The 12,364-nt window shown below is 43.4% G+C and overlaps 2 protein-coding genes and 1 long non-coding RNA gene across 5 annotated transcripts; 1 reads left to right on the top strand and 2 right to left on the bottom strand.

Annotated features, from left to right (window-relative positions):
* Positions 1 to 105: 105 nt before the first annotated feature.
* LOC137600298 (uncharacterized) lies at positions 106 to 3,674 on the bottom strand. Of its 2 annotated transcripts, none has more exons than XR_011036918.1 (5): positions 3,539 to 3,674; positions 3,106 to 3,397; positions 2,276 to 2,965; positions 1,007 to 1,280; positions 106 to 905 (listed from the first exon to the last, which is right to left on the bottom strand). It is a non-coding gene; the product is annotated as an uncharacterized lncRNA (long non-coding RNA). The 2 variants fall into 2 exon arrangements; XR_011036919.1 differs by having other exon boundaries at positions 2,276 to 2,968.
* Positions 3,675 to 4,247: 573 nt separating this feature from the next.
* LOC137600283 (intercellular adhesion molecule 2-like) lies at positions 4,248 to 8,199 on the top strand. Of its 2 annotated transcripts, none has more exons than XM_068321840.1 (7): positions 4,248 to 4,562; positions 5,864 to 6,077; positions 6,147 to 6,222; positions 7,031 to 7,169; positions 7,333 to 7,662; positions 7,763 to 7,993; positions 8,068 to 8,199. In XM_068321840.1, exons 1-7 carry the CDS (start codon positions 4,505 to 4,507, stop codon positions 8,133 to 8,135), a joined length of 1,116 nt encoding a protein of 371 aa, XP_068177941.1. In that variant the 5' UTR covers positions 4,248 to 4,504; the 3' UTR covers positions 8,136 to 8,199. The 2 variants fall into 2 exon arrangements, with proteins under 2 accessions (XP_068177941.1, XP_068177942.1); XM_068321841.1 differs by having other exon boundaries at positions 4,253 to 4,562; positions 5,979 to 6,077.
* A 264-nt stretch (positions 8,200 to 8,463) lies between these two features.
* On the bottom strand, positions 8,464 to 11,023 carry LOC137599876 (ubinuclein-1-like). The gene is made up of 8 exons (XM_068321088.1): positions 10,532 to 11,023; positions 10,402 to 10,472; positions 10,214 to 10,316; positions 9,980 to 10,107; positions 9,794 to 9,892; positions 9,565 to 9,705; positions 9,434 to 9,484; positions 8,464 to 9,368 (listed from the first exon to the last, which is right to left on the bottom strand). Exons 1-8 carry the CDS (start codon positions 11,021 to 11,023, stop codon positions 8,894 to 8,896), a joined length of 1,560 nt encoding a protein of 519 aa, XP_068177189.1. The 3' UTR covers positions 8,464 to 8,893.
* Between the last annotated feature and the right edge of the window lie 1,341 nt (positions 11,024 to 12,364).

A 12,364-nucleotide genomic window follows, 5' to 3' on the forward strand; every position in this document is an offset into this window, starting at 1 on the left:
AATTAATTAAAAAAAGTTACGAACTTGATTTCCTGACACAGAGCACACACCCAAACTCATTTCCGCTTTTGCCTTTCAAAATAAAAGGAGGCTACAGTCTTTGTTACTGATATTTATTTATTGTATTTTGTGAAAATATTTAAAGCGCATCCAGTACAAAATTACATCAAACTGCATCAAATGTCTCTAAATGACATGATTAAATGAAAAATGTGCATTCTTTTTTTGATTATTCTGTATAAAAAAAATCATTAAAATACAAACGAACATTACATGGTCCTTTTTAAAAGAAGTAGTTAAAAGATTGACAGTTGTGATGTAAAAAAATGAAGTGCATCTCACAGTGAGTGCCGTTCATGCAATTAATCTGATGAAAAATGCATGAATTCTTTTGGCTTTGGTTTGTAGTAAAAATCTGCAGTTTGTACAAAAATCTCAGATAAAATGATCAGATCTTCATAGCACAGGTTAACACGCATCTATAAGAAAGACACTTAATGCCACTGCATGAGTTGGTGTGTATATATATTTTTTAACAAAATTTGTACAAGAAAGTACAACTCCCAAAAATTGCAGATAGATTACCTATATATACAGTATATATATTCTTATGATACTAAAACTAGATTTTCCTCATTCTGTGACAACATACTGGGAATACATTTGTTTGATGCAACGTTAACTGTCAGTCTCACCTTTAATTAAAACACGACTCCCTTACAGTCATATTGCTGCTTATATATTCCATTATTTCTTTTTATGCCAGGATACATTCCATTTCCTATGTTTTACTTCAATAAATTCTGGTGTGATTGTGACGCTGTGGTGCCGCGTTGGTCTTTCTTCAGGAGGATCAGGAATGGCCTCGGGGGTGGGGGGAATGGACAATTCAGCAGTTGTTACCCCTGCAGATAAACAACAGATGCACGAAATCATTATGGGCTATAATGTGGGATAAATTGAGACTGATTCCAGTTAGCTTTCTAGCTCAGAACGAACACTGCACCTGAGGAAAGGCTCTCTAACTCATCTGCTTCTGCGTTGCAGTCCATCGATCTGAGAATATCAAGAGTAAGTTTCCTGGCCAACTCCTCCCCTTGGATCATCGTGATCATTTCCACGACGTTGACGGGAGAAGCTTCCTCCAAACGGGCCCTCGGAATCTTCTTGTAGCCATCGATGAGACCATTTGAGAGGTAGAACTTGAACTTCTCAAAGTCGTCTTTTTTGAGGTCTTCCAGAGTTCTAAGGAGAAGCTCCGGAGTCCTCATGTCTCCTCACTGAACCAACACAAGAGGCCAAAGTAGTTTCCACATTAGCATTCATTGTTCAAGGAATAACTGGTCTGATTTGTGTTGATGAAAAAAAAAAGACAAGATCTACCACTAAATGAAAATACACAGAAGGAATTTGACTATTTGGACGAGTGAGGAAGGAACTCATTATAGTTCAAATCTATGCGTTGGATTTAAAGTAAAATCCAAATGGAATAAGAGATGAAAACATGATGAATACCTGAAGCTGGAAAAATAGAACAGCGAAGGAGGATTCAAAACAAACCTCAGGGAATGAGGTTTGTTTTGAAAGAAGGAAATTGCCTTGATTGAGAGTAAAGAGTAAAATAAATTTCACAAGGATTAAAAATGTGGAACAATGGAAGGTATTAGGAAAAATAACAGGAGTCAGAAGTCAAGATAACAGATGATATAAGATATAAAACTTCAGTCTGATTTGTGTTTATCACCCAAGGAGTTTATAGTAAACCTCAGGTTTCAGGGTTGAACATTAACAGTTCCACGCCCTGTCTCTCCGGACAGTACGTATTCACTTTGTGTGAAGGTGTTTGTGTGTATTTGATACACAATTTGTACACAAATGCACCCAAAAGGAAAGAATGAATACAAACAGAGTAAGATTTTAAAAAAATAAAATAAAGTATATATATATATAGTACTTTATATATATTTTATAAATAGATTTGTGTTTCATGTTAATTACATGTAAACAACCTTTCAAACCACTTAAAATGTCATCTTATCCCGTGTGAGAAACACAGAAATGGAAAAATAAAGTTTTTTCTTTTAATCGCAGGGTGGGGACAGGAGAACATGGCGAGTTTCGTTTTCGGATGAGGCAACAAGAAAAGACTTTAACCGCGTTACTGAAAGTTAGGAACAACTCAAACTTTAGACAGAACAATTAATAAATAATAATACCGATGTTAAAAAAAATATGATGGTATCATTATAACCTTAAAAAAGTGAAAACACTATACCTTTAAAGAGTCCGAGAATCCACAACGATTTCCCGTTAAGCTGACAAACGATCCGCAGCGAGGATGGCAGGAAGTTCCCGGTAGAACCGGTCTAAAACCTTACATTACACGGACTACAGGGGGAGTTCAAGGCTCCGATGCATGTGACGTCACCAATCCCATTCAGGTCGCCGCCGTTATCTTGTCGTGACGTCATCCGCACTCCCGAGAAGCAACAACACCTGAAACATGATTGGCCGGTCGGGTTGTCAGATAATGAGTGGTGCGTTCAAAGTACGCCGAAGTTGCATCATCTATCTATATTTCTATTTAAACTGTTAAAATTTATCAATTTTAATATATTATATATTAATAAATATAATTAGTAAAATATAAATATATATAGTGACGCTATTATTTAATAAAATCAGTTACGAACTTGAGTTACAGACACAGAGCACACGCTCAAACTCTTTTCCGCTTTGGACTTTCAAAATAAAAGAAACCGGAAATGAAACATTTCAAAGCGTTCACGTGGGCCGGAAAAGTTTTTTAAAAAATAAAATAAAATAAAAGTTACACTAACTTTACTTTTACCACAGAAACACACACACACATCGGTTATAACGGTTCATTTATTGATGGTAACCACAAGTGGATCTCTTCAAGCTTTTCCCGCTGACTTCATTCATCGCAGAGAGTTAAGCTCTTCTACTGGGGTGTCGTTCGTAGCGGGAGGGGGGCCGAGCAGCCAGAATGAAAAGACAGAAGCAGAAAATGGACTGATTCAGATTATGGAACTCATTATGGAAACTGATTCCGATTCGTTTTGCTCAGAGCGGCTACTGCACCTTGATATTTGTCCCATAACTCCGTCGCTAGGGCGTTGAAATCCATCCTCCTCAGAATCTCCACAGTCAGACGCACAGCCTTCTCACCGGGATTCTTCTTTGTCATCTCGAACGCGGTGTCGGAGCTCGACGCGTCCTCCAGGCGGGTTTTTGGAATGCCTTCGTAGCCTTCGATGAGTTTGTTCCAGAGGTAAAACTTGAATTTCTTGAAGTCTTCTTTACCCAATTCATCCAAAGTTAGCATGAGAAGCTCTGTAACCAGCATGTCTCCTCACAGAATCACCGCCTTCTTCTGGAAACAGGAGAACAAATTTGTCACGTCACTTTTCCCCGCTCAAATCGCATCGCGGATTACAGTACAGTATTATACTGTAAAACACTGATATGATAGCATTAATATAATAACAAATTACTCATTCAGTACATTTCTCACCAGTTGAGATTATTCAAACCTGCCTCGAAACGGAATCCAAAATGAAACTAACAGGACGTCGGATTTTAATCCAGGAAGACATGGACAAATTTAATAATCCAGGAAGTTTGAGAGATGATTTTGGGCGACCCCTGCTGGTCACTGTGGCTATTACTATATGGACCATGAACTGTTAAACTCATCATACACTAAACTAACACTAGAAACTTTATGGATGAAATTCATTTAAATTAACTAGAAAGGGGGAAAAATCTTTACTAATGTAGCCCAGTCCAATGAGAAGTCTTTATTTTGATGTTACTTTGACTTTTTTTTGTCTGTTTTTGTTGCAAAGCTATATATAAGAAAAATGGAATAAATAAGAAAAATTGATATTATTTTTGCTGTTGTTAATTTTATGTTTTTGTATTTTAAAAATAAAATAAATATTTGTATTGGGGTTTTTTTTAATGACAAAAACAAATCCCCCATTTATTCACTATTCGCTTAAATATAAAGAACAGTTTAAGAAGAGGATTTAACTGGACGACCATGACACACACACACACACACACACACACACACATCTGACTTGAGTTCCTACCTTTTGTTCTGTAAAGATAACACACCATCACTGCCTCCTCTGTTTTCTTCTGTTCTCTCACACTCACTCTTGCCCTCTGTGCAGCAATACTACGCTGCATTATTCTTGACCCTCCCTTCCTTCCTCTCTTGATGTACCAACAGAGAACGCCCATGGTGGGTTTCAGAAGCCAAGGAATCGCCTGATCATCGACTGCAGACACACAAAGGCTCACACACACACACACACACACACACACACCCTCACTCCCATAAAACCCTGACATGTACCCAGTGTTTTCTCAGAAGTCTCGGGCCGTGTCGCCGCCAGCATCACCCAGCCAGCCGCTCGTGTTTGAGCAGGACGCCGCATCAGCTGTTTGGAGCCGGGTCACCTGAAGGAGGATGTTCACACCTGGGGGGCCAATCACACTTCTTCTGCTGACCAGCCTTGTGGGCTCAGGTGAGTGACGCCACGGCAGGAGGGGGGCAGACGTTTAAAACAGACCTGGGGAGGCCTCGCCGGAGGGCGTGGCCTTCAGGGATGATTGGACGGTTCACGTTTTAATTGGATGAAGAGTTTTAAAGTATAGTTTTGTGAGGAAGTTTCTGAAATCATCCCACTGTGTGTGTAAGTGTGTGTGTGTGTGTTACTATGAGACCATTTAATCAGTGGCACGTGTGTGTGTGTGTGTGTGTGTGTGTGTGTGTGTGTGATTGTCATACCTGAGTAAGTACAGTATTGTAAATATATTCACTACAGTAGCTTCAAGTCTAATACTTCAATGAAATTTAAAAGAAATTTAATAATAACAATAACAATAATAATAAAATTATTAATTTAACTTATTAATTTTATTTAATAAAATAAAATAAAATAATTATTATTATTAATAATAATAATAATAATAATAATAATAACAATAATACTTAGAATTGAAGAAACCTCTTGGGTGAAAGGTGAAACATCTTCAAGAAACTTTGTTAAAGTCCAGTGGATTGATTTAAACAACTTTGGACAACAACAACAACAACAACAATAATAACAATAATAATTTCGATAGGCTGGTTTTAGGGACACATTAGATGATAGATAGCCAGATAGACAGATAGACAGATAGACCGATAGATAGATAGATAGATAGATAGATAGATAGATAGATAGACAGATAGACAGATAGATAGATAGATAGATAGATAGATAGATAGATAGATAGATAGATAGATAGATAGATAGATAGATAGATAGATAGATAGACAGATAGACAGATAGACAGATAGACAGATAGACAGATAGATAGATAGATAGATAGATAGATAGACAGATAGACAGATAGATAGATAGATAGATAGATAGATAGATAGATAGATAGATAGATAGATAGATAGATAGATAGATAGACAGATAGATAGGTGGATCAGGCAGGAGGAAGGCCCCCCCGGTGGAACAATGGTCCCAGAGAGGAGGAGTGACTTCTTTTCTTTGGGCAGGGTGTCCTTCCTTCCTCAGAGGAACACACTGGGTGGACTCAGAGCGCTACCAAACAATGGTGAACAATAGATCAGCTCAAAGCAGCCCAATTTTTTACAAAACAGCTAAATTCAATTGACCTTTGTGTTGGGTGGGTAAATACGGAGGACTGGATTCAGACGGGGGGGGGGTTCTTTCCGTTAAGGTTTGCTGCTTGTTCCTGGTTTATCTCCACATACATAAGTGATGGATTGTGTCCTCCCCTGCCCCCCCATCACTCCTGCCACCCCCAGTTACCTCACCCCCTGTTTCCATTCACACATCTGCTCCACCTTTACCACCTCAAGTCTCTCCCCCCTCTCCCTCCCCGACAACAATGCTCCCATCCATCCCTTCTCCGCCTCTCAGTCTCCCAGCGCCGACGCCCCCCCTCCCCGACGACCCCGGGGAGTCGGAGGAGAAGGTCAGCTGCCCCCTGATGCTGTGGCCCCCCGTTCTGGTGGTCAGGTACGCCCACAAAGACAATGTGAGGGGGTGATGGGGGGCTCTTGATGATGTGGGGACGTTCTCCTGCAGGTTTGGGGATCCCTTCAGGGCCAACTGCTCCGTCCAGAGGGCGGGGTTCTCTCTGCTGGGATGGGAGGTGTCCCTGGTAGGAACACACACTGCCCCCACATCGCATCTACACGCTCTGAACTAACTAGTTTTTGATTAACTAACTAGGTCTTAAGCTAACTAGTTTTTGAACTAATTAGGCTTTTCAAATTAAGTAGGTATGTAATAACTAGGTTTTAAACTAACTAACTAACTAACTAACTACCCCATTAGGTTTTGAACTAACTAGGTTTTGAACTATGTTTTAAATTAACTATTTTTTGAACCAACTAACCAGGTTTATAAATTAAGCAGGTTTTGTAATAACTAAACAAGTTTTTAATCTACAGTAGATTCTGAACTAACCCATTAAGTTTTGAACAAATTAGATTCTAAACGAACTAGTTTTTGAACTAACTAACTAACTGACTAACTAACTAACTGACTAACTAACTAACTAACTAACTAACTCATTAGGTTTTGAACAAATTTGGTTCTAAACCAACTAGGTTTTGTTGTGAACTAACTCACTTGGTTCTGAACTAACTAGGTTTTGAATTATTATTCAACATAAACATTGTATTTATATTTATGTTGTTATTATTTACGTTTATTGTTTACATTTACACTGTTTACACGATATGTTTTACACCTATTCTGCTTTATGTGCTTTCAATTGCCCCTTGGGGAACTAATAAAGTTTTTTGAATTGAAGTGAAAGGTGAGGATGTTAGCCCGCTGCTCGGGGACAGAGGCCTCCGGTTGAAACGAATCAAACTAAAGGAACTCGAGCGGAGACAAAGCCGTCACACGATGACATCACGCGTCAGACTAACGCTCCAATCCGTTGATCTCCTGATGTCCAGGCGGCGCCTGAACCCACCATGGACCGCTACCTGGTGTGGAGCGTGGACAGGATGAGCGAGTGGGGCATCAGAGCCACGTGCTACGCCCTGTCCGAACACGGGGGCCAGTGTGACATCAGCCTCCCTCTGCTGGTCTACAGTGAGTTCAGTTTAGTTTACAGACACTTTAACCTTTAAAGCTCTCGTGGGCCACATATAATGATGTGGAGGGCCACATTTGGCCCCCGGGCCTCGAGTTTGACACATGTGGTTCCAGTGGGTTTTTTTTCCCCACGGTTCTGACCGTGGATCCGTTCCCACAGAGCCTCCAGAAGTCGTGTCCATCGGCGTGTCCAATCACAGCGGGGTTCTGTTCGAGGGCCAGCCGTACACGCTGCAGTGTTCGGTCCAGGACGTCGCTCCGGTTGGAAACCTCACGGTGACCTTCTACAGAGGTCAGAGGTCACTGGGTCGACTGCAGTCCAACAACACGGAGAGTAAACCCGTGACGGAGGTGTTCTCTCTGGACATCAGCCCCCGTAAAGAGGATAACGGGGTCCAGTACTGGTGTGAAGCCAGGCTGGAACTGGGAGCTGAAGGCCCACATCCTCCCCTAGTGGTGAAGTCGCAGAACTACACCGCCACTGTCCTGTGTGAGTGGAGACACACGCTGAAGGTGTTCAGTTCTAGTCATCACACCGACCCCCTCCCTCTGGAAATCATCTCTAACCCCCCCACTTCTCCCCCCCCCAGTCGGACCGCAGCTCACCTGTCCCACCAAACTGCGTGTGAGGGAAGGAGAACGCCTCGGCTGCGAGGTGACAGGAAACCCCGAACCGTCGGTCACATGGTTCAGAGACGGGCAGGCCGTCGTCCTGCCCGCTCGTCCAGGAAGAGAGCATGCTGGGACATATACAGTCTTGGCGACGGGTCCACTGGAGCAGAAAAACTTTACAGTGGAGGTGGAGATCCTGACGGGCAGAGGTGGGTTCGGTTTGGTCGGGTAGATGACTGATGCATCCTGGGAGGAGTTTTAAAGCATCCTCTTCCTGTTTCAGGTGCTGCGAACAGTCAGAACGGACAGTTCTTATTGGTCGTCCTCCTGCAGGTGATGATCTGGCTGTGAAATCCTCCTCACGGCGCCAGGATGGACTCAAACAGATCGGAGCTGCGACCATCTTTTTTTTTTTTTTTAAAAACCGCATCATTTCCAAACTCTAAAAAGAAAAACAAAACAAAAACTGGATTTCAGAAGCAGATAATCTGCACGACAATCTTCACGTCCTTCCTTCAACGGAAAAACATCTCTAGAAAGGAATTCCAGTCGTGTGCAGCGACAAACAACACGTTTTGTTCTTCGCCTGTTTCTTTGTAGATAAACTACCCCCCCCAAAAAAAACTCCCATCATGCATCAGTTCTTCTGTCTGCAACACGACAGCGATTACCGGCAACATCTTTGATTCAGATGAGATTAATTTAACCTCGTTTTAAACATTAAAGCTAAAAAAAAAAGAAAAAAAAGGAAGCGGTTGCACAAAATATAAACTCTTTATTAATTCAAAGTAAATCTTTCACATCTCTGACAAAATCTTCCAACAGTTAACGGTTTTGTTTCAAGGCAGAACCAGAATTCAGTGGCGGAATTCACATCAGTATTTGCTTATTTATTCCACATCCATTTATTCGGGATCCATCGTGCATCCGTCCGTCTCCATGGAAACCTCAAAGAAAAAAAAAGAAAAAACACAAATTCTTTTTCCCCAATTCATTCTATAAATGGTGAATTAATGAAATATTGTTTGCATTTCTTTGATATAAGTTTTAAATTTTGTTAAATATCTGGAAAAAAATGAGTCAAACCTACAGAAAAAGTTTGGAGGTTTTTACTGGAGGGTCACGTCGGCTTCATCGGGCGTCATCTGGCGCCTGGCGAGGTGTGCGACCTGAGGGAACCCCCCCGGACTCGCGGCGCTCAGCGGGAACCCGACGGGGCTGGACTGCGGCGGCGGCGGAGGAAGAGGCGGGCTGCTGACGCTCCAGCGCTGCATCGAACGCTGGTAGTTGGAGACGGCCGCCGCCAGGAGCTCCTGCGAGAAGGGGAGCGGCTGCTCGCGAGCCAGCGCCTGGTCGGCGAGGAGATCCAGGAGGGAGGGTGTCGGGGCTGTCGCCGCGACGACGACAGGCTCGTCCGTGGGGGGCTTCGCCGGTTTAACCTCCACCGGCCTCAGGGAAGCAGCATCAAGCGACGTGGAGGCGGCGATGGCGCCCTCTGGGAGACCTTTCATCGGCGGCGCCCTGCAGACGTCTGACCTGACCACAACAGACGGCGGCTTCCTGTCGAGCCTGGACCGCTTCGCCCTGAGGGAGACATCGAGCTGATTGGAGGTCAGAACATCCGCTCACGGAGATGTTCCTCCACTCACGGTGACGACGTGAGCAGGTTGAAGACGTTCCTGCTCTCCCGGATCAGAACCCTGAAACACGCCGAAACGCGTCTGCGTGAAAAATGGAGTTCTACGCTCAAGACACTCAGGTTCTGGGGGTCAAACCGGACCTGGACTGCATCCATCCCTTCGGCCACAGCGGCTTAACCTCGTTATCCAACACCGTCTTCAGGTACTCCTCCAGCTCCTGGCTTCCTTTTTGCGTCTTGCATTGCTGCAGCTTCAGCCTCAACACCTGAAACAAGCACTGCCTGCAGGATGAAGCAGGTTACAAAAAAATCTTTAAAAAATAAAAAATTTGAGTATCTAATTATGATTTTTAAAAAAGATATTTCCAACCTGATCTCATCGTTCCACTTGAACAACTTCTTAGGACCTCCTCTTTTCCCGCCCTTCTCCTCCACGTTGTCCTCCTGGCCGTTCTCCTCCTCGGTTGCTCTGAAACGAGATAAAAAATACCCAAAAAAACATCTTTAGACGTTAAAACCAGGAAGTGCATCCATCTCTCATCGATAATAAACTCACTTTGCAGCCCTGATTTGCTCGTAAACCTGACATTTCTCCTGGAAGAGCGCCACTTGCTCCGGCATGGCCCTGCCGACGGCGTCCTTCAGTTTGTGCAGCGGATCGTCGGCGTCGGGCGGCGCCTCCTCCTTATCGGCGTCGGAAGGTCGAGAGAGTCAAATGTGATCGAGCCGCCGAGTGTCAACGATAAAGCACGCTCACCGTGTGTGTGTGTGTGTCCAGCAGTTTCTTTACTCGTCTGAGCAGCGTGTCTCTGCTGCAGGGCAGGAAGGACGACAGGTGGGTGTAGACCCTGGAGCGCAGCTGGCCGCCGTGTTCCCGACACCGCAGCTCGATGCTGGAAGGAAAAACACGGCGAGAGACGAGTCAGACGTGTTCCAAGAAACGACACGCGGTGGAGAAAACACGACGCCAGAACTCACTCCCTCAGGATGGAGTTGATGTCCGGCGTGAAGAACTTGAGTTTCGACTCCCCTTCGGAGGTTTTGGCGGCCTGAAAAAAGGAGCGTGAGCGTCGCTTGTACATTATTGATCCATGTTTTATTCACTTACCGCCGCCAGTCGTCCGATGCTGTGCTCCAAACCCGGAGGAAGTCCCTCCGGTAGTGGGACGCACCCGTGAGCTGACGGGGGCCTCAGGAGCTGCGTTTGTCCCGGATGAGGCTTCAGCTGAAGGGCGCCGCCTGCGTTCGGAGGGCGGGGGTAATCGATGGCGCCGGGATGGAAAAGCGGCACCTCTGCAGCGGGTTGAGAACCCAGACTCCCTTCGCTGACGTCCAGCAAAGACTCCAAATCGATGTCGAAATCCACGGCGCTGACCGCCTGGATCAGGGCGTGGTCGTTGGTCGAGCCGATCAAACTGAGGAGCGGGTCGGTCAAACCGGAGCCGCCGCCGCCGCCGGCGTCCGCCGGGCACAGAGGGGTGGTGGGTACGACCACGATCGGCGACGACCTCTGGGTCGACACCCCCATCGTCTGTCCCTCCCTCAGCATGCTGGCGACGCTTAAAGGGCCAGCGGCTTTCTTCTTCTTCTTCTTCCTCATCTCATCCGCCACAAATTCAGTCAAAACGCTACAAGAGAAATAAAATCGTTCTCAGGAGAAGAAATAAATGAGTTCTTGATACCTGGGCGAGCCTCACTTCTCAGCATCCAAACTGTTTTTCACGTCTCCATCTTCTCTGCACAGTTTCTTCTTTGGTTTTTCCTGTTGGAGAATGAGATTACGTTTGTAAAATGTTCCAGATCGTTACGTCTTACTGAGACAGAATCACTCCAAGAGCCTCACGACTCACTCTGAAGGCGTCAGACGTGTTTCCTGTCGGGACGTCTTCTGTGTCCGAAGCCTGGCGAAAATGCAGCACCCCCGAATTTACATAGAAGCCACCAAATTTGGTCGTGATGGACGCCGGAACAAACTCATCATACTGCAGGGACAGAATCGAGATTGTAATTGGATTTTTAAAAAAAAAGAAGACTTTAAACGTTTTAAAGTCTAATATATTGATTTAAATGAAATTTTGCGCCGCCTCACAGCCTCCGAGTTGTCGATGAAAGAATCCTCTTCATCGTAACCGTATCCGATATCGATCAAGTCCTGAATACGGTCCTTTTTCTTTGCTTTGCCGCCCTGAAATGAGGAAAAAATATTTTAGCAGCGTCTTTCCAGTTAGGATTTGTTTAACTATATTAACACAAATTTTACAATTCAAAAACAAAATGCTGAATTTAGCTACATGAAATGGCACATTCTGGTGCTTTCTGTGTGCTTTTTCTGTGTACAACAGAGAAATTAATTTCTACTCTACTTAAATTATATAATATGTATTATATTATATATATAAACATTTTAAAACTGGTTGTACATCTTTATGGGGGATAATTTAACAGTTTGGTCACATTTAACCGACTAAATCTGACAACAATTATTTATCCAGCTAATCCACATAATTTCCAACTCAACCAATTGCTGAAGGACTCACATATTTCTCCTCATACTTCCTCGCGAGAGCAGTGGCTTCTTCATCAGCTTTCTTTTCCTCTTCCTCAAACCCACTATGTGGAACGTCTCCTTTAGAGAGTTTAATCTCAAAGAAATAAAAACCAGCCAGGAAAAAGAAAACCAGTAACCACATTTTAATAAATAAAACAACTGCATGCCCAAAAGTGACTCATTTTGTTCTTATGCGTTCCTTTCATTAAAAAACAGTAACGGGGGATAAAACTATTACTTGTATATTTTTTTCATAGAAAATATTAATTGGAAAATTATTTTCTGTTATTTAAACCAATAAGATAAAACATCTATTTTTTTTATAATCTTGACATTACATGCAAATAAGAAAAAAACGTTTCCATGTCTAAATAAGTTCAAACATGTCAAACC

This window comes from Antennarius striatus, chromosome 8 (assembly GCF_040054535.1).
Source record: "Antennarius striatus isolate MH-2024 chromosome 8, ASM4005453v1, whole genome shotgun sequence".
Lineage (NCBI taxonomy): Eukaryota > Metazoa > Chordata > Actinopteri > Lophiiformes > Antennariidae > Antennarius > Antennarius striatus.